Source organism: Barbatula barbatula (assembly GCF_947034865.1).
Source record: "Barbatula barbatula genome assembly, chromosome: 23".
NCBI classification, from domain to species: domain Eukaryota; kingdom Metazoa; phylum Chordata; class Actinopteri; order Cypriniformes; family Nemacheilidae; genus Barbatula; species Barbatula barbatula.
Window position 1 is genome coordinate 7251191 of NC_136786.1, and position 21612 is coordinate 7272802.

At 41.8% G+C, this 21612-nt stretch overlaps 1 protein-coding gene across 4 annotated transcripts in view; it reads left to right on the forward strand.

Annotated features, from left to right (window-relative positions):
- The window catches only part of LOC306912158 (NXPE family member 4-like), a 40102-nt gene that overhangs the window by 9366 nt on the left and 9124 nt on the right, over positions 1-21612 (forward strand). For 3 of the 4 annotated variants that reach the window (XM_079488053.1, XM_079488051.1, XM_079488050.1), the window contains exons 3-4: positions 10165-10509; positions 19808-20223. In XM_079488053.1, coding sequence (XP_079344179.1) covers positions 10165-10509; positions 19808-20223 — 761 coding nt within the window. Of the gene's footprint in view, positions 1-10164; positions 10510-19807; positions 20224-20412; positions 20548-21612 lie in introns of those variants that run through there. The other variant, XM_079488052.1, reaches the window with a different exon arrangement.

Sequence of the window (21612 nt, forward strand, 5' to 3'; positions counted from 1 at the left end):
CATGGGAGTTGGTTCATTTCACTTATACCTCGGAGTTTTAAAAAAAATTGTTTAATGCCAAGCCACGCAACCGTTAGGGCCAATAGCAAAACCTTCATCTTTGCATCAGAACATCGTAGAGACATGGGGGTTGGCTGTTTCACTAGTGGTTTGAAGGGTCATCCCCCTAGCCCAACACCAGCATTTTGCCACATTAGCACCACTTTACAATTTCTTCAGAGAATGTACCTTTCAATTTATAATTAATGTGTCTATAACTTTTGAAGCAGAAAAATGACAATTTTGGCCATCCGTTTTTGAAACTTATTAGAAATCATGTTTCTATAGGCATTTAAAGTGGAAAAATGACCATTTCTCCCAAATGCTACATTAAAATGAGTCCAGGTATGGTGTGCATATAGTGTGGGATGCCCCCTACAGGAACCGACCATCCGTTTTTGAAACTTATTAGAAATCATGTTTCTATAGGCATTTAAAGTGGAAAAATGACAATTTCTCCCAAATGCTACAGTAAAATAAGTCCATATATGGTGTGCATATACTGTGGGATGCCCCCTGCAGAGTCCGACCATCCGGTTGTGAAACTTATTAGAAATCATGTTTCTATAGGCATTTAAATTGGAAAAATGACAATTTCTCCCAAATGCTACAGTAAAATGAGGCCATATATGGTGTGCATATAGTGTGGGATGCCCCCTACAGAATCCGACCATCCGTTTGTGAAACTTATTAGAAATCATGTTTCTATAGGCATTTAAAGTGGAGAAATTACAATTTCTCTCAAATGCTACAGTAAAATTAGACCATATATGGTGTGCATATAGTGTGGGATGCCCCCAACAGAGTCCGACCATCCGTTTGTGAAACTTATTAGAAATCATGTTTCTATAGGCATTTAAAGTGGAAAAATCACAATTTCTACCAAATGCTACAGTAAAATTAGTCCATATATGGTGTGTATATAGTGTGGGATGCCCCCTACAGGAAGAGACCATCCGTTTTTGAAACTTATTAGAAATCAAGTTTCTATAGGCATTTAAAGTGAAAAAATGACCATTTCTCCCAAATGCTACAGTAAAATAAGTCCATATATGGTGTGTATATAGTGTGGGATGCCCCCTACAGGATCAGACCATCCGTTTGTGAAACTTATTGGAAATCATGTTTCTATAGGCATTTAAAGTGGAAAAATGACAATTTCTCCCAAATGCTACAGTAAAATAAGTCCATATATGTTGTGTATATAGTGTGGGATGCCCCCTACAGGATCCGACCATCCGTTTGTGAAACTTATTAGAAATCATGTTTCTATAGGCATTTAAAGTGGAAAAATCGCAATTTCTACCAAATGCTACAGTAAAATTAGTCCATATATGGTGTGTATATAGTGTGGGATGCCCCCTACAGGAAGAGACCATCCGTTTGTGAAACTTATTAGAAATCAAGTTTCTATAGGCATTTAAAGTGAAAAAATGACCATTTCTCCCAAATGCTACAGTAAAATAAGTCCATATATGGTGTGTATATAGTGTGGGATGCCCCCTACAGGATCCGACCATCCGTTTGTGAAACTTATTAGAAATCATGTTTCTATAGGCATTTAAAGTGGAAAAATCGCAATTTCTACCAAATGCTACAGTAAAATGAGTCCATATATGGTGTGCATATAGTGTGGGATGCCCCCTACAGAGTCCGACCAGCTGTTTGTGAAACTTATTAGAAATCATGTTTCTATAGGCATTTAAAGTGGAAAAATGACAATTTCCCCCAAATGCTACAGTAAACCATTACCATTAGTTATTAGTCATTATAGTAGGAAAGCATGTTTTTTCAAAACGCTATAATACGCTTTTAAAAGCCATTCCACAGTTAAACTTGTACAAATTTATGTTACTGCATTAAAATCATGTATTTGCATTTTGTAGCTAATCATTTAGACACTAACAACACATTTACTATAGGATACACATTAAAAAAATAATTTCACAGGAGTAGGCTACAGGTAAAACAATTTTAACACGTTTTATTTGATGGAAATATCAGTAACAGTAACTGTTAAACAAAAGTTGCAGACGGAGACATTGCTTTCACAACATGCATAATGCAAACATTCTGACAAAAATGTTCAACAATTATGGAAATTCTAAACGTAAAACAAAATATATAATATTGAGGAGACACACAGATGATCCGCATTTAAATAAAGCTTTAAAAGCGGTGTTTCTAGAAATTACCGTAGTCTACTAAGTATGCGCGCATAATGAATCAAACGGCGGCTGGCTTGACCGTGTTTTTTCGAACTGCGGCTGGCTTGACCGCGGTTATGATATGCGCATGTAACACTCCCGTCTGTTTCCCTGCTTGTTTTCCCTATGGACTTGATTTCTAACGATCCCGCACCTGTTCGTCATCCGTAATCACTTCGTTTCCCGCACCTGCCAGCCATCAGTGTCATCACCGAAGACTATTTATACTCTGTGTTTCCTTTGTTCCCTTGTCGGTTACTGAATGTCTCGTGTAAAGTCTAGCGTTACGTGTACCTTGTCGAAAAGGAAAGGAAAGGAAAGGAAAGGAAATGAAATGAAATAAAGAAGATTGTACCATGGTGGAGTGTGATAAAGCAATTCAATTTCTAAAATGTTAAAAAAGAATTATAGTTTTCAGAATTTTATTGAATATAAAAGAAAACAAGCAAATGTAAGGAGAATCATTAAAAATTCAAAGAAGAATTTTTGGAGGAAATTTTGTAATTCGGTGAGAAGGGGAACAGAAATCTGCCAAATATGAGGAGTGATAAAAATAATGAATGGGATAAAGACCGAATATGGGTATCCGATATTGAGGGATGGAGAAACAACAGCTGTAAGAGATAAAGAGAAAGCAGAAATGTTGGCGAAGATTTTTGATAAAAATTCATAACTCAAATAATATTAGTGTAGAGGGGAAAAAAGGAAGGGGAAAGTATGTATACTTCTCTAAAAGAGCAAATTCAGAATGAGGAATACAATAATGAAAAAATTTAATTTGCCATTTACGAAGACCAGAATTACCAAGAAATCAGCTCCAGGCATGGATCAGATTTGCTATATAATGATAAAACATCTTAGTGAATCATCTAAGGATACTTTATTAAAATTTTACAATAAGATTTGGGAAGAAGAAACATTTCCACAAAATTGGAAGGAGGCGGTGATAGTTTCAATACGCAAACCAGGGAAAGATTGCACAAATCCAGTAAATTATAGACCTTTTGCTTTGAAATCTAATATCTGTAAAATAGTCTGGGAATTTAACGCGTTAATTTGATTAATTAATCCCTGGGAAAAATAACGCGTTAATATTTTTAACGCAATTAACGCAATATCACTCGACATGATCACCCGTCTCTTACGAAATGAAGAGGCTGTTAAGACTACTCTGGCCCAACAGAAACACAAGTTAGTCATGCTGACTGCATCGGAGTGGGATAAACTGCACAAGTTACAGAGCCTTCTTGAACCATGCAAGTGAGTAACGTTACATCAGAACCATGTTATATTGTTGTGTTTTGCATGTTGTCATAGACTATGAAATAGAATGTCATGCTTAAATGCTCTTACTGAGAAATACAAACCAAAAATATTTGTAAAAGATTAAGATTGTTAAAAGCTTCATAAAATTAACATATGAAAAAAATGGAAAGGATTTTACAGTAAATCATCCTTTATAACTGATGCTAAATAAACTAAATGCATTACACTTATTTATGGTTCATGTTTATCTTCTACTTCAGGTGTGTCACTGAACTCCTTGGGGGTGAGGCTTATGTCTCCTGCTCTGTAGTGCTTCCTGCATTCTGCCACCTTCAGCATGTAATGAGGGTCTCTGATGAAGATCCAGCCTATGTGGCAAGGTTCAAGACTGCCTTCAGCAAAGATCTTGCCGAACGCCAAGCTGACATGAATGGTGAATGGCTAAAACTTGCTTCAGCACTTGACCCACGTTTCAAGGACTTAAAGTGCCTATCAAGAGGAGAGAGAGAGCAGGTATGGTCTACCCTTGAGAAAATACTACAAGAAGGAGGACTCCGCGCAGATACTCCACAACCCTGTGAGAAACATGAGCCAGCTAAGAAGAAGAAGAGAATCCTCCTGCTGGGTTCAGACTCTGATTCAGAGGAAGAAAATTACCATAGCAATGCTTTACACCGTTACAGAGCTGAGCCCAGTATTGCAATGGATGAGTGTCCTCTAGAGTGGTGGTCAGCTCATGCAGGAGCTCATGCTGCACTGTCTTCCATAGCTTGCAAATATTTGGCCACTCCTGCAACCACAGTTCCATGCGAAAGACTTTTCTCCCTGGCTGGCACTGTTGTGCAGAATAAAAGGGCATCTTTAAACTCAGAAAATGTTAACAAGCTAGTCTGTCTTAGCAACTGGTTAAAAGATAAATAAGAATTAAGGGGAAGTTTTTGTTATTTGTTACATTTTGACCATTGTAGCATAAGGGACAGGCTTCTGTTCAATAATGCCATGTCCATTGAAATGTAAATTATAACATTGTGTTCAGTTACAAACAAAATTGTCATGGTCATTAGCCTAGAGACATTGGTTTGTTTTCACAATTATTAAAAATGTCATGACCATTGTAATCTAATTAATAGGTTGGTGTTCATTCAGTGGTAAGAATTTCAAGATTTTTGTAGCCTGAGTTATAGGCTTCAATAATAAATGGTAAAAAAATTAGCTAGTTGTAAAGTCTGTATGTATGTGCGATTAATTAGATTAATTAATCGCCATAGCATGTAATTAATTAGATTAAAAATTTTAATCATTTGACAGCACTAATATTTACATTTACATTTAATCATTTAGCGGACGCTTTATTCCAAAGCGACTTACAACGAGTTCAGGGAGCAAAAAGCGATATGTCATAAAAGAGCAATAGTACGATAGGTGCTAATACAAAGTTACTAGTTTCAACAAAAGCCAGACCACTACCTGTTGAGAGAAGAGAAAGGGTTAAGTCTTTTTTTATTCACAGAAGAGATGGGTTTTAAGTAGTTTTTTGAAGGTTGTGAGAGATGTGGTTGACCGGACCGCGTTAGGGAGGATGTTCCACCAGGAAGGAGTTGTGAAGGAGAATGAGCGGGAAAGCGATTTAATGCCCTTATGAGAAGGCATTACAAGGCAAGGTTCTTTATGGGGTTTAGTAGTGTAGTAGGGTGTGGAAGTCTGCCGGTGCAGCTCCAGTTATAGGCTTGTAGGCAAACATCAGTGACTTGAATCTAATACAGGCTTCAACCGGTAGCTAGCGGAAAGAGATAAAAAAAAAGGGGTGTCACATAATCCCTTTTGGGCTGTTGGAAAACGAGGCGTGCTGCTGCGTTTCGAACCAGCTGAAGTGGTTTGATGGGGTCGAACCTTTCGAATGTTGAATGAAGGCATATAGACAGGATCGCATTGTCTTTGCAATGTGATCATTGAAGGATAGCTGTTCATCAAATCTGACTCAGAGGTTCCTGGCTGATTCGGATGGAGTGATTGTGGAATTGCCAAGTTGGATGGTGAAATCATGATGCAGCTTGGGGTGTCCTGGAAACACGAGTAGTTCTGTTTTGGCCAGGTTCAGCTGGAGGTGATACTCCTTCATCCAAGTTGAGATGTCATCTAGGCAGGCTGTAATGCGAGCTGCTACAGTGGTATTGTCTGGGTGAAACCAGATGTAGATCTGGGTGGCATCAGCATGTCAGTGATAAGAGAAGCCGTGTGCCCATATTATAGGTCCTAAGGATGTCATATAGATGGAAAACAGCAGCAGTCCAAGCACCAATCCCTGAGGGACCTGAGTGATCATGTGGTGAGCAGTGGACCTCCTAGCCTACCTTCGCTACAGACAACCCCGGTCAGCGGCCTTGTCGGATCCCCTCTTCGTCGACGACTCTAACCGCCCGGCATCACGCTCTGGTTTCAGAAGCACCTCAAAGCTCTCCTGCTCCAATCTGGCATCCCAGCAGACAACTTTTCCGGTCACTCTTTCCGCATAGGCAAGGCCACCACAGCCGCCCAAAAGGGCCTATCTCAGCCGCAGATCCAAGCCCTAAGCCAGTGGTCATCCGAGGTTTTTAGAAGCTACACCCGGACGGACCTGTCGCTCATCAGGGAAGCCCATCGAACACTCCTTTCTCATATCATCTGACAGTCTCGGCTGTCAGTTCAAACCTCAGCCACTTTGACGCTTGACTCTTGGCCACATCACCTACGCACCTATCAACTCAGCATTCACAGTTACCGGTCGTCCAGCTCGGGAGCGCCTCCTCAGGGGACGGTTCTTACATCTAGCACTCGGCTGTGCCGGGATTCAATGCCGAAGTCTGCACTGCCATACGGTTCGTCCTCAATGCAGCCAGCGCTTCCATCTCACAACGTTGGTCTCATCGTCTTGAAGACAGCCTCGTCGCAGCAACCGGCAGCAGCAGACACAACTCGCCATGAAGCCAATATCGCAGCAGCGACCGGCCCCTCAGGGGCCCGAGCTTCGAACTAGTGTCCTGCAGCAGCAGACACAACTCACCATGAAGCTAGTATAGCGGCGCGTCCGCCCCCGCAGGGGCCCGAGCTTCCAACTTGTGCTCTGCAGGAGCAGACACAACTCGCCATGAAGCCAGTATCGCAGCAGAGACCACCCCCGCAGGGGCCCAAGCTTCCAACTAGTGTCCCGCAGCAGCAGACACAATTGCCATGAAGCCAGTATCGCAGCATCCTCTCGTCTTTATAAACTTTCGGGTTGCACCTCCGTAACGCCCATCATGGCATATTTTTGGGGGGTGTATGCTTACTCCGGCGGTTGTCAAACACTATCTGCATTTGGGGGTGTGTTCTGGGCTCATGCCGGTTCCGAGCCTGGCGCACTTGCCCTGACCAGGGTAGAGTGCTCCGTGTTCGGATAGATCTGGTGAGCTCGAAGCCCACTCCCTGCACAACATGCCAAATACGCGTAACCTCATGCCCATGCTTTACCAATCTATCCTTACAATGAGCTGATTATCTGTAACGGCGAACTCGTGAAATTATGTTTTATTAACAAAGTTCGGGAGGAACTTAGCATATAATCAGCCCGCTGTTTCATCAGCAGCAATCACCTATTAGCCCAAGCATGTGATCCCGTCATAATTGACCCGGCTGGTTTATCATCAGCAATCACCGTATCTACCCTGCACAACACGCCAAATACGCATAACCTCGTGCCCATGCTTTACCAATCTATCCTTACAATGAGCTGATTATCTGTAATGGCGAACTTGTGAGCACTCATTATAACCCGCGTCACCGGCCTCGGCTGTTCCCTCATGGCTCTCGTCCCGCCTTCCTCGATACAAACCCCCATCACCCCTCACAGGCAGGGGGTACCCAAGAGACTATGCTCTACTCCCCACGGAGGCCAGTCTTGGCGGCCGCAGCACCTGGGGGTATGGACATACGAGAGCAATTATTTTTGACTGTTCAGCGAGATATGATTGAGTCAGTGTGAATGATAATCTTCAGCAAGAACATGACCTAATAATAGTTTGATTGGTGTTCTTCCCAGATTTTGCCAGCACCCTGTTGCTCTAATATGTGATGTGGAGTGTGGCAAATCTTTACCAGTTCCTTTTGTGCATGAAGAAGACAGGGATTTCCTGCAATTCTTGTGGTGGTGAAATGGAAATCTGGCAGAACTGCCTCAAGTTTATCAAATGACAGTATATCTGTTTGGAGCATCTTCATCTCCAGGATGTGTGAAGTACCTGGCTGGAAGTAAAAAAAGATCAGTACCCCTTGGGCTTTCGGTTTATAATAAACTATTTTTATGTGGATGATGGTGTCAAACAGGTGTACAAACAGCAGAAGGGGAATTCAACTAGCCCAGGAAGCTAGAGAACTCTTTGCCAGTGGAGGCCTTTGACTCCACAAATGTATGTCCGACAACAAAACTTTCCTAGAGAGTATTCCACAATCAGAACAAGCAAATGACTCAAAGGAACCAAAAAATTCCTTAGTAATGTATTGATGGAACGGACATTGGGGATTCAGTGGAACATAGAACCTGATTGTTTAAAATTTGATATCCATCTCAAAGAAAAGCCAGTAACCCGACGATGGCCCTTCCTTTCATTGAGACCTCAGAGTTGCAACCAGGTGATGCAGAGGTCAGAAGTGCCCTCTTACACAGGCCAGAGAAGAGAGAACTATTGTTGACCACCTTTCTAAGTTTTCTTCTTGGTCTCAAGCAGGGAAGGCAATCGCATGTACCCAAGAACAAATTCGTAGATTCAAAGGGATTGATCTCTCTACCGTTTGGGAATGAGAAAGAGCAGAGTACACTATGATTAATCATCTACAAAATTAAGTGTTTCAAGAGGAATTGAAAGTACTAAGCAAAGGAACTCTGTTGTCATCCCGCAGCCAATTGTACATCTTAATCCATTCTTTGACAGTGATGGTGTACTCAATGTGGGAGGAAGACTCAATAATATGTCCTGCAGACTATTTAAACATCCTAAAATACACCCCAAAGAACATCAAATAACATCAAATAACAAGGTTGGTCATGGCTGATTGCCATGAAAAGATTAAGCAAGCAAGATGGTAGAGATTTCACCATCAATGAATTTCGTGCAGGGGGCTACTGGAATCCCAGCATTAATTGTGCCATTGTATCTTATGTCCGTAATTGTGTAACCTGTAAAGAATCTGCAGACCAGTAGAAAAGCAAAAAATGGCTGACCTACCCCCTGAGGGAGTGAATTCCTCCCCGCTATTTACTTATTGTGGCATGGACTGTTTTGGTCCATTTCTTGTTAAGCAAGGATGAAAGGTGCATCAAAGATATGGACTGATCTTAACTTACTTCTCTTCTTGTGCTATTCACAATTGAAATGCTTGATACCCTTTCCATAGATTCCTTTATTAATGGCTTGCAGTGTTTCATCGCATTCGTGGAGCAGGTCGACAGATCAAATCAGATCAAGGGAGTAACTTTGATGGTGCTAAGAATGAGTTTGTTGAAGCCCTCAAAAAACTGGATGTCAACAGAATTAATTAAAGTGATATTGAACCTCTAACGCCAAATCATCTTCTGACTATGAAGTCCTCAATTGCTTTACCTCCTCCAGGCAGGTTTGCTATGGAAGACATCTATGCATGGAAAATATGGCTTCATGTCCAATATCTTGCTGAACAATTCTGGGGCCGCTGGCGTAAAGAATATCTCTCCAACATTGCGCTTAGACAGCGCTGGCATTCCCCTAGAAGAATTCTGTCAGTAGGGGACATAGACCTGCCCAGATATAAATGGCCTCTAGGTAGAGATTTAGAAACCATTATTCATATGGTTCATATAGTCAGATGGTCTGGTAACAAGAGTAAAGGTTCTTCTTGGTACAATAAAATTAGCTAAGAAGGGAGAATGTTTTGTTAAGACATTGAATGGAAAATTCTATTCCAAAAATTGGTTTTGCTGTTGGAGACTGGTTAAACGGTCTTTTTTCTTTTCTGTCTCTAAATGTAATTTTTTTGTTTAAGGATGCTATTGGGAAATCATTTGTGTCTGGATTTGTGGGAGTGTAAATGCCCAATGTTGTGTAGTTCATGATGTATTTTGTTGAGAGTTTTTTGTGTATGATTTTGGTATTTGAGTTTGACGACTTTTATTTAGATAAACACGACATTTATAAACACGACATTTGTTGCCTCTAATTGGAACAGAATTACTGATTATTAGCTATTTTTTCCACGTTGCGCACATGTCTGCATTTACAGATCAAACAAAGAAACAATAACATCAAACTCAACTCGGGTTAGTCCGTAACAAAGTCTTTTACAATGAAAATATACTTACAGGCTGCGAATCTGAAGCGCCAGACATTCCTTGCGGAGTTTTAACTGTTGGAATTGCCTCACTTTTTAACAAGAGCTTCCGTGCATAGCCAGTCTTGATCTCTCCCAGATTCGTGAAGCAATCGTTGTTGAAATGCTCTGCACAAACCTAAACATTTAGGTTGTACTTCTCTGGAACAGTGTTGAAAATAAAATGTAAACATTTGTTTTTTGTTGTATCGTCTTTTGGCAGGGCAAACAAAGAGGATATCTCTTCAAAACGAAACATAATTCCACTCTTGTGTTTTTGTCTGGCTGCCTTTTATAGGTTTTTTGGAAATTGCTAATGGTGAGAAGATTTTATCCCCCCAGTCCTAAAGCTGCTTGCCCAAATGCATCATCCAGAATTTCAGCTTATGACATGGGAATCAGTCAGGAGGAGTGGGATAGACTACAGAATGCTCTTGACTGGTCTAGTCCAAATCATAAAATCACTCAACTGAATCTCAGCACAAGTCCAGTCTACACAACATTCTCTATTTTGAGACCCAATGACACTTACAAATTGGGAGATAAGATCTGTGTAATCATCACAGCCAGAGATCACATCAAGAACTTGAAAATATATGGAGGGGATTTTTTCCAAGTAAAGCTATTCAATTTAAACTTAAAGGTATGTTTCTTCAGTCATTTTAAATATACTTAAATTGTTAAACGGGAGCTTATCTTATGTTGTGTCATGATTTCATACAACATAATGGAGTTTTTACTGTTATGTATACTATAAAATACTGTGAAACATGAGACAGTATAATCCTTTATATGGATTATAGGGTTTATTGGAAAATATATGTAATAAATACTAATGTAATTCTTCACTACTGTAAATCTATTTTCAGCTAGGTTGCAAAAGGCTGAAAAAATTCAGTATGTTTCTCGAACTTTCCATGGGAAGTTAAGTAGGGGAGTTTTCAACTTGGAATATTCCACATGTGTTGGCCACATGAGTATTAGTTAATTTGAAGTCAAAATTTGACAGCAGGGAAGCTGTCTCCAAACAGAGACCGGTGAACTGGATCGTGGACGCCAAGTCAGACTTTAGATGCTCCTCTACCCTGGCTCTGCACAGTACCTGTGGGGGGAGGCTCACTGGGGGGAGATGTACTCCAGCTTGTCCCGCAGCCAGCTGTGCACAAAGGCATTCGTGCCAGTCTCGGTCAGGGAGTACCCAAACGCCTTCCTGGCAGAGGGTTGATGTCCTCCGTTGAAACCCACCTAAGGAGGGGGCACTGGGCAGGGCGGAGTACAGAGGGGTGGGGCTGTTGGGATGCAGACACCAACGGGACCTCGACGCCGTGGTGGGGGCCAGGTCACGGCGGAGAGGCTGATTGCCTCCGTCCTCTATTCCGTTGAAAGACTCGGAAGTCTTCGCCGGTGTCAGCAAGCAGCCCACGCTGTGTGATGGGTGCCTCACGAAAGCGGACTCTCGAAAACGCCTCCCTTCTTCGCAGGATTCAGTCAAAGGTGTCTCTCTTGGACCACAAGAGTGGACATCGTCAGACCCAGTGTGTGCGCTGCCACTTTGGTTGCCCGGAGAGTGAGGTCTGTGACGGTGCACAGGCCCTGCATAACCACTGGGTCCTGATTTCCCTCATCTAACCACTCCGACACCTTAGCCTGGTGGATCTGCAGGATGGCCATGGCGTGAAGGGTGGAGGCAGCAGACCCGCCGCACTGTAAGCCATCAACATCAGTGATTTGGAAGGGAGCGAGCTTTGGAAGGGAGCCTTGGTCTGTGCTTCCAGGTGGCACGTCTGTGGACACAAGTGCACTTGTGCCACAAGATCATGCTCTACCTGGGGTACCGACATAACCCTTAGCTGCTCTAGAGCCGAGTGAAGTCACGGCGACCGAGCCTGTCTGCCGCGAACGCGCCGAATAGGGCATTTCTGGTTTTCGTGAGCTCGTCATGCACCGCCAGAAAACTGGCACCGGAACGCAAAGCAGTTCCCCGGTGTTTCTTGTCTAGGTACAGGGAATCCGGCCGTGAACCCGATGCGCATGGCGGTCCAGGCAAGCATGGCTGACATCTCCACGTCGGCCATAGCCGGGAGTTGCAGGTAGTCCTCAGCGTCTGATGTCAGGAAATCGCCACCCAGTGTTGTAACCGAAATCTCTTCCTCTGCACGCCGTGGTGTGGATCCGCTACGGGACTGTCTGGCGACGCCCATAGGAGACGGGTTCGGTGAGCGTTACGGGGCCTGGGCGGTCAGCGGCTTTCTCACACTGGCTAGTTGACGAGTGGGTGTGCTTTTTTCCTCACTGGATGACGCATGGGCGTGCTTTGCCTTGAGAATTGTCCAATAAGGGGCTAAGAACCCATGTTACGAAATAAGTTGACCATGTTAAGCTTGAGAAGCCAGCACGTTTAACAGCTTTAAGAAGTCAGAATGAATGAAATAGCATGTTAGCTCCGGTTTAATTTATAAACCTGTAACAAATCACACTTAACACATTTGACCACGGAGACTTATTGTTGAAATGATCGTAGCACTTCTGTTTCAGCTCTGAATCTGTAATGCGAGCATTTGCAGGAAAAAGCATATGCTGTTTTACATATGCTGTTTTAATGCTCAAAGATGAGTATTAAGTAATACAGTTAACAACTACAGGGGGCGTTAAAATTATTTTGTCACGAATGAGAAACACAGGGGGGTAACAATAGCTTTATTAGTTAGCACCAAAGATTGAGTCCGTGTGAGTTCAACAGGAACAAGAGTGATCGACGAGCAGAACGTCCAGGCTGACTGCGAGGCCAACTGGGGGAACCTCAGTGTACGGCAGTGCCAGCCGAGATGGGAGAGTGCACGTCCGCTCAGTCACAGGAGAATACAGTGGGTATCGGTGCCGGCATCGGATGAGTCTGTGAGCACCGAGAAGGCAGCCGGATGATCTGTGATCCCCTGCAGAGTTTGAGCCGGGCTCGATCCCCAGTGTAGCAGTAGATGGAGAGTCACTTGTACGCGGGGTCGGGCTCTATCCTCAGTGTAGTAGTAGGTGGAGAGCAGGGGCGTTTCCTCCGAGGAGGCAAGGGAGGCAGTGCCTCCCTCCCCCTCGAAAATAATCGAATGAGAATATTATTAACAGTTCAGAAATAAAATAGGACAGCAGATATAACGCATTGAGCTAAATATGAGATAAATCAGCGTGTACAACAGTGTGAAAAAGCGACAGTGACGTTTCGCTTGCCTCCTCTCAGCTCATTGACTTTACATATACCCTCTAAAGCATGCTGTGAGTTTGAGTGGGGGTAATTGAAAAGAATGGAGAAAAGTCACGTGAGAGGAGGCAATGCCTCCAACGGGCTATGATTGGATTCACTCATCAGCGAGATCCCGCCTTCCTGCTCGTCTTCGTCATACATTTTAAACTGCGGGCGCTAAATTAGACACTGGTTTTCTGACAATCGCACTTGTTAATAGTGCAGAGATTAACAAAAATTACATGGGTAGAAATCTGCCTCCTCATTTTTTAAGTCCACCACACACCACTGGTGGAGAGTCACTAGCACACGGTGTTATGAAGTATAGAAAGAACCCAAGCTCAGGCAGCGGTTTGCTAAATAACAAAACCTTTATTAAAACAAAGACCCTCGATGGGGAAAACATGAACACAAACAAGACTGAAAACTAAAACTTCCCACAAGGAGGACAAAACAAACAAGGTCTTAAGAATAAGAAACTATAAGTCCACAAACTTGAGTCCAGGGAACAGGAACACGGGTAATCCAGACAGACTGGGAAGGGTAAATGTGCAAAGTGTGCAAAATGAACCGACAAGGGACAGAGGGAAACTGGGGCTTGATAAAGGGAAACACTAACAAGGACTGATGACACTGGGAGAGTGGCCGCAGGTGACATGGATGAAACACTAAGGGAAAGCTAACAGGAGGATTGCACGAGGCAGGTGAGGGGACTGACACACTAAGGGAAAGATGGACCAGGGCTGGAGACAAGACTAACACTAATAGATCGCTAACCGGGGAAACAGGGGGGCGGGACTAAAGGACGTGATACCGGAGAGAGAGCATGGCTTCTCAAACCAAAACAATGCTCTTTCTCGGTTTTTGTGGGAGGAACGTCACTTCCCGAGGACAGGTGGTTGGCCGGCTGGGTTGAGAGTGGAGTGCGCATGGTAGGAAACTCAGGGGATTCTGGAAGCGATCCAGAAATGGAGGAGGAAGAGTCAGGCGTGGGAAATGGAGGTAATAAATGGAAGGTAGTTGAAAATCGAAAAAGAAAACCAGACTGGGGGCAGTCGTCAGATTCTGATAGTGATAAGGGAAAACATCAGTTAAGGAGAAGAAAGGAGGAATATAAGGTAATGATAAAATTCGTATCTGAATCTGATTCGGCAATAAATCCGCTGAAATTAACTAAAGCAATTAATGACGAGATAGGGCCAATTGATAACGCAAAAATATTAAGAGGCGGTAAGTTGTTATTATTCTGTAAAGATAATAAGCAACAGAAAAAGACATTAGGACTGAAAACGATACTGGGGAAAAAAGTAACAAGTTCAATTCCTGAAAAGGAAAATTGGGTAAGAGGAGTAATAACAGGAATCCCGGTAGACATGACAACAGAAAGAATTAAAAATAATATATCTGGAGCAGAAGTTAAGGAAGTAAGAAGACTACAGTATCTCAAAGACAAAGAAAAGAAGGATAGTTTATCTGTGATGATACATTTTGATGAGGACAAATTACCTGAAAGGGTGTATTTAGGATATATGAGTTATACGGTAAGACCATATGTACCTCCACCATTAAGATGCTTTAAATGCCAAAGATTTGGTCATGTTGCGGCAGTGTGTAGAGGGAAGCAAAGATGTGCAAGATGTGGAGGAGAGCACGATTACGGTAAATGCGAACAAGGAGTAAACCCCAAATGTTGTAACTGTGGGGGAGAGCACAGCGCAGGGTACGGAGGATGTGAAGCGAGACAAAAAGTCCTGAAAGTACAAAATGTAAGAGTGGAAGATGGGTTAACATATGCTGAGGCCCTGAAGAAAGTGGAACAGGAAACAAAAACAAAAGAAATTAAGAAAGCTGCACCTCAGATAATGAACAAAGACATTGAAGGAAATGAGAGGGATCTAGTGAAGATTGATAAAGTGTCTTTTGTAGCATTTATAGTTGAAGTGGTAAATTGCTCAGCACAAACGGAAAGTCGGACCGAGAGAATTAAAATTATAGTGAGAGCAGCAGAAAAGTATTTGGATATAGAGGGAATTAATGTGGAGATGATCAATGAAAAATTAAAAGTACAGGTAGGAAACACCCAGACACCACTCCGTGGAGGCTCGTAATGGTTTAATAATATTACAATGGAACGCAAGAAGTTTGATTGCGAACGGACAGGAATTTAAGAACTTTATATTAAAACAAGAAAGATGCCCAGATATAATATGTGTACAGGAGTCTTGGTTGAAACCATGTCTTAATTTTACAATATTAGGATATATCGCAATACGTAGAGACAGACAAGGTGGAAACGGAGGGGGGATAGTAACTTTCATAAAACAAGATATAGGATACAGGATTGTAGAAATTAATGAGGAACATGAGGTAATAGTAGTTGAAATATGGGAAGGATCAGAAAGGTTAAAAATAGTGAATCTTTATAATCCATGTAAGAAACTAAATATAGGAGATTTGGAAAAAATAGATGAGAACGGTAGACAAAAAATGGTATGGTGTGGAGATTTTAATTCTTATAATACATTGTGGGGGAGTGAATATACAGATCATAATGGATTGGTAGTGGAAGAAATGTTAGATTTAAGAGGATTAGTGTGTATAAATGATGGGTCGGGTACTAGAATAGATATTGGAAGTGGAAAGATGTCAGCTATAGATTTAACTTTGATGTCAGAAAATTTAGCAAGGAAAAGTACTTGGAAGGTAATAAATCACAACAATATAGGAAGCGATCATTTTCCAATATTATGCAAAATAGGAATAGATATTCAAAAAGAAAAGGGAGAGAGAATACAAAGATGGGCATTTAAAAAAGCAAATTGGCAACAATTCAAGGAGATTAGTGAAGTGTATTTGGAGGGTTTTCTGGGAGAAATAGATGATGTAGATGAGTTGAATACACATATTTGTAGAGCAATACGGAAGGCAGCGGTAGAAGCAGTAGGGAAAAAGAAGTCGGGGTGTAGGAAAAAGGTGGTTCCTTGGTGGAATGAGGAATGTAGTGAAGCAGTATATATAAGAAATAAAGCTCTTAGAAAAGTAAGGAGAAGTATCAATTTTAATGATTTAATAAACTATAAAAAAGCACAAGCAAAAGTGAGACGTGTAATAAGAATAACTAAGAGAAAATATTGGAGGAAATTCTGTGAAAGTATTGGTGAAGATATTGAAATTAATAAAATATGGAGGATGATTAGAAAGATGAGTGGAATTCAGAGTTATAGTAGCATTCCAGTTTTAATAGATAAAGGAAAATCAGCAGTTTCAGATAAAGAAAAAGTAGAAGTATTAGCAGAAACTTTTATGAAGGTGCATAGTAATGAGAATATTACTGAGGAAATGAGACGACACAGGAGAGAATGCATTAGAGAAAATCCAAAAATTTTGGAAAAAAGAGGGCAGTCAGGTAATGTAATAGAGGAAGCATTTACAATGTATGAATTGAAGAGAGCACTCTCAGGGGTAAGGAAAACTTCTCCAGGAAAGGACGACATTTGTGTAGAATTGATAAAAAATTTATCAGTAACATCATTAGATACAATTCTAGGATTGTTTAATAGAGTATGGGAAACAGGGAAACTTCCTTCTGAGTGGAAACATGGGGTCATAGTACCAATTGGAAAGCCAGGAAAAGACAAAGCGCAACCAAGCAGCTATAGGCCAATAGCTCTGACATCTAACCTATGTAAGCTAATGGAGAGAATGGTAATGTCAAGGTTAGTATATTTTATTGAAAAAAAGGGGTTATTTTCACAATACCAGAGTGGTTTTAGGAAGGGGCGTAGCACAATGGATTCTGTAATTAGTCTGGAGGGAGCAATAAGGAAGGCTCAAGTAAATAAAGAGGTAGTAGTTGGAGTGTTCTTTGATATTGAGAAGGCATACGATATGTTATGGAAAGAGGGTTTGTTAATGAAACTGGATAGAATGGGAATTAATGGAAGGATGTATGATTGGATCATGGACTTCTTATTGAATAGGACAATACAAGTTAGAATAGGGACAACATATTCACAAATATATACAATAGACAATGGAACTCCCCAAGGTAGCGTGTGTAGTCCAATACTTTTTAACATCATGATTAATGATATATATACTCAAATAGACTCAGGAATAGGGAGGTCACTGTACGCAGATGATGGTGCACTATGGAAAAAGGGAAGGAATGAAATATTTGTAGTAAAAAGTCTGCAAGGAGCAGTAAATAAGGTAGAAAATTGGGCAAAGGAGTGGGGTTTCCGGTTTTCAATTGAAAAAACGCAGGTCATTTGTTTTACAAAAAGGAGGAAAGATAGTAGAGTAAGTATAAAAATGTATGGTCATGAATTGGAACAAGTTAAAATGTTAAGATTTTTAGGTATGTGGATGGACTCTAAATTAACATTTGGTATTCACATTCAAAAGCTAATAGATAAATGTAAAAAAGGAATAAATGTAATGAGGTGCTTGGCTGGGATTGAGTGGGGTGCGAGTAGACAGTCTTTAAGAAGAATATATAGCGCATTAATAAGACCGGCAATAGATTATGGTAGTTTAATATACTGCTCTGCATCAGAAACATGGCTCAAAAAGATTGAGGTAATACAGACTCAAGCTCTAAGGATTAGCTGTGGTGCATTTAGAACATCTCCAGTACCATCTATTCAAGTAGAGATGGGAGAAATGCCATTAGAAGTTCGTAGGAGAAAGTTAAGGATGAGATACTGGATCAATGTAAAAGGACATGATGAAAGGCATCCAGTTAAAAAGGTGCTTGAAAACTGTTGGGAGTATGAGTATGGAAATATAAGGAGTTTTGGCTGGGTAGCAAATGAGGAAGCACTGGAAACAGGTATAACTGAGATAGAGGTAGCTCCTTCTGTATCAATTTCATCTATACCCCCATGGTTATTCCCAATGCCAGAAATAGACCTATTCATACATAATGAGATACATAAGAATGAATTAAATCTGCCACCGAAAGTAATCGTTCAACAACACATTATTCAAGCATATAACAACATTACTCAAATATTTACAGATGGATCAAAAGATCCGGAAACAGGTAGAGCAGCTGCAGCAATATATATTCCTCAGTACAATATTAAAATATCAAAAAGAGCAACAAATCATATATGTGTTTTTACAACAGAACTGATAGCAGTGTTATTGGCGTTACAATGGATAGAAGAAAAGCAGCCTAACAGTAGCGTGATATGTACAGACTCACTATCAGCTTTGCAGAGTCTAGAAAGTGGGAAATCTTTAGCAAGACAAGATATTTTAAATGAAACATTACAGAAGCTATATAACATAAAGCACTTAGGGATAAAGGTGAGTTTTCTGTGGGTTCCAGCCCATGTCGGAGTAAAGGGAAATGAGGAAGTAGATAAACTGGCAAAGGAGTCTTTGAAAGATCATGAGATCAACATCAGAGTTCAGATGAGTAAAGCAGAAATTAAGGGGATGATCGGGACTGAAATGAAAAAGAGGTGGCAGAGTTTATGGGATAATGAAATAAGAGGAAGACACATGTATAGCATACAAAGAAACGTGGGGGTGGAAAGAACAACTATAAATAACAGGAAAATGGATGTGATAATTACGAGATTACGTATTGGGCATACTTCACTAAACCAAAGTCTACATAAAATAGGTAAACATGAAACTGGTAATTGCAATAAATGTGGAGATTCTGAAACAGTAAAGCATATATTACTAGAATGTATAGCATACAATAGAGAAAGACTCGAATTAATTCAGTCACTAAAGGATAGGGGTGTAAGCAATTATTCACTAAAGGAAATATTAGGAGAAGGAACAAATTATGAAATACACGAGAAATTATTAAAATTTATTAAGGATACAGAACTGGTAAATAAGATATAATTGATATATATATATATATTTATTCAACCAAGTCGTGCTCCATACTCCAACCCAGTAGGTGGCGGAAATGCACCTTTAGTTGGTTGCCAACCGCCATATAAACATCAGAAGAAGAAGAAGAAGAAGATGCTCTTTCTCCACACAAAACACATGGGACTGACATGATCCTGCCACAAGACTCGAAAACCAAGACAAGGAGAGGCAGGATCATGACACACGGAGTCAGCGATCCCCTCAGTGATGGTGAATGCTGCTGTGGGTGACACTGAGAAGCCGAGGATAATTCACACAGATGTGGGGTGATAGAACTAACTGAGAGAACGTAAATAAGAGGTTGAGGTTCCTAATATCTTATTGCATACAATGAAAATCTATTATTTGACCCACACAGTATTGTTGGCTATTGATACAAATATACTTGTGCTACTTATGACTGGTTTTGTGGTCCAGGGTCACATATGTTTTTTTTCAGTATGAGAAAGACTTGTTAGTGTTTAACATTTATTTATCTTGGAAGTTTGTTATATTTTTTAGGTTTGTGGTTACCATTTTACAGAGTGGTGCTTGTGTTTAGGCTATGGTAGGCTCAAAATAGGTTGTAGAGAGAGGATCGTAATGTTTATTGTGAGACTTAACACTTCAGGACAATAGATCTCTAGGAACAATGAAATAAGAAAGCAGTACTTATACTGTAAATGAATCACAGTGTATATTGTCTTTACATGTTACTTACAGTATGTGTATTTATGTAAAGAATATTTATATAATTTTATATTCTGTCAATGAGTAAATGAAAATATAATGAATAACATTGTTGACTCTATTTGTGTTCTTGAAGGCAAGTGTTTATGGAGAAGTGATTGATCATCATAATGGGACATACACCGTTGATCTTCTGTTACCCTGGGAAGGACAAGCTCAAGTGTCGGTACGTCTGATGTATCCTAGTGAACTTGTGCAGAGACTTAAAAAGTACTGGGAGACTTCATTCCCACGCAGCCACTATATCGGTTACTTTGAAGGACCAGGTCCCAATGGAGTCAAGATAAGTGAAAAAGTTGAATGTAATCTTAAATGGGGCTCTCGTGGAAGTTGGAGTAAAAAAAACTGCTGCTGTGAGTATAAGGATGTGAAAACAGAGACTGTGTGGCAGTGTGACAGACCAAAACAACTTTCCTGTGACCACTGGGTACATCATGAAAATGGAGCAATTGAAGTTCAGCTAACTCCTTTTGAGAGGCAACTTTGTTCAAGGTAAATGAAAGCTCATCTAACCCTGAAACACATCTATCCCATATGCCCACAAATGTCAAACAATATTTCATTTTTTTGCATTGTTTGAGCACAGTTTAGGTACAGGCTATTTTTGGCAAACTTTCATGTGGGTTGTAGGCTGCCCATACCAATTGCAAACAAGACATTTTTTTCTGGTTGTAATTATAGAGCTTAAGTGTGATGAAAAAGGTTCAATGTAAGGAAGGAAGGAGGCGAACGTGACCACTGACTTTTAATAAAAAAACTGAGGAAGATGGAGAAAATTATTCGCCGCCTTACGGACATCTCCTCCCAACAACATCTATTCACGGAACAGCTCACTCGCCGGCCAAAGAGCCTGGAACACCAGTTCCAGACCATGCAAGCCAAAGCAGCCCGAGTTACGCTCGCAGATGCCCGCGCCACGATACATCAGCACCTCACCAAGTTGACGGAGTTGGACGATATCGACGCGTACCTCCAAACCTTTGAGGTAATCATCAACAGAGAAGCCTGGGACAAAAGCGATTGGGCACGGCTGCTGGCCCCCTTTTTGACCGGCGAGGCACAGAGGGCATCTTTTGCTCTTCAAGCCCTACACCATGAAGTCTACGAGAGGCTGAAGGCCGAAATCCCCGCCCGGGTGGGGTTATCTCCGGTAGCAGTGGGGCAGCACTTTAATCAGTGGGTCTGCAATGAGCAAGTCCCCGTTCAAACACAGGCCACCCAGCTATCGAGGCTTGCCCATCTATGGCTCCTGACGGAGGACGACCGCCTGCTACGGGCCTTGCCTCGCCGGTACAGAAATCCAGTGGCCATGAGAAACCCCACCTCCCTCCGAGAGCTTGTGGTGTCCGTTGAGCTGGCGGATGCAGCCTTGGCGACCGCAGGAGGGTATCTCTCGGCCAGTCAGCAGACCCCCGGTGGCCTTGCCTCAGGATGAGCCGATGCCCACGGAGCCGCCGTCTCCGACACCGCGTGCGCAGCTGGCGGGCTGCATCGTCCACCGGAAGCTTCCTTCTGGCGCCCCAGAGCGAGTTTTGTGTCTAGATAGCAAGGCAGTGGTAGCAACTCTCAATTCTGGAAGTTCTATTACCCTGGTTCGGGAAGGCATACTCTCCCCTCAGCAGTCACGGAAGGCCCTGCTCCCGATAAAGTGTGTTCCCGGGGACACCTGGGAGGTCACAAGCCGTCGTGTAGTGGTCGCAGATGAGCCCGGGTCCTGGGCGTTGGAAGTGGGGGTCGTGAACGATCTGCCTGTACCACTTCTCCTGGGACGCGACTGGCCTGGGTTCGACCAGCTGTTGGCCTGGACAATGCAGCCCAACCACAGAAGAAACAAACCCCACGACGCCGGGGATTAGTGGAGAGGTTCAACCAGACCTGGAG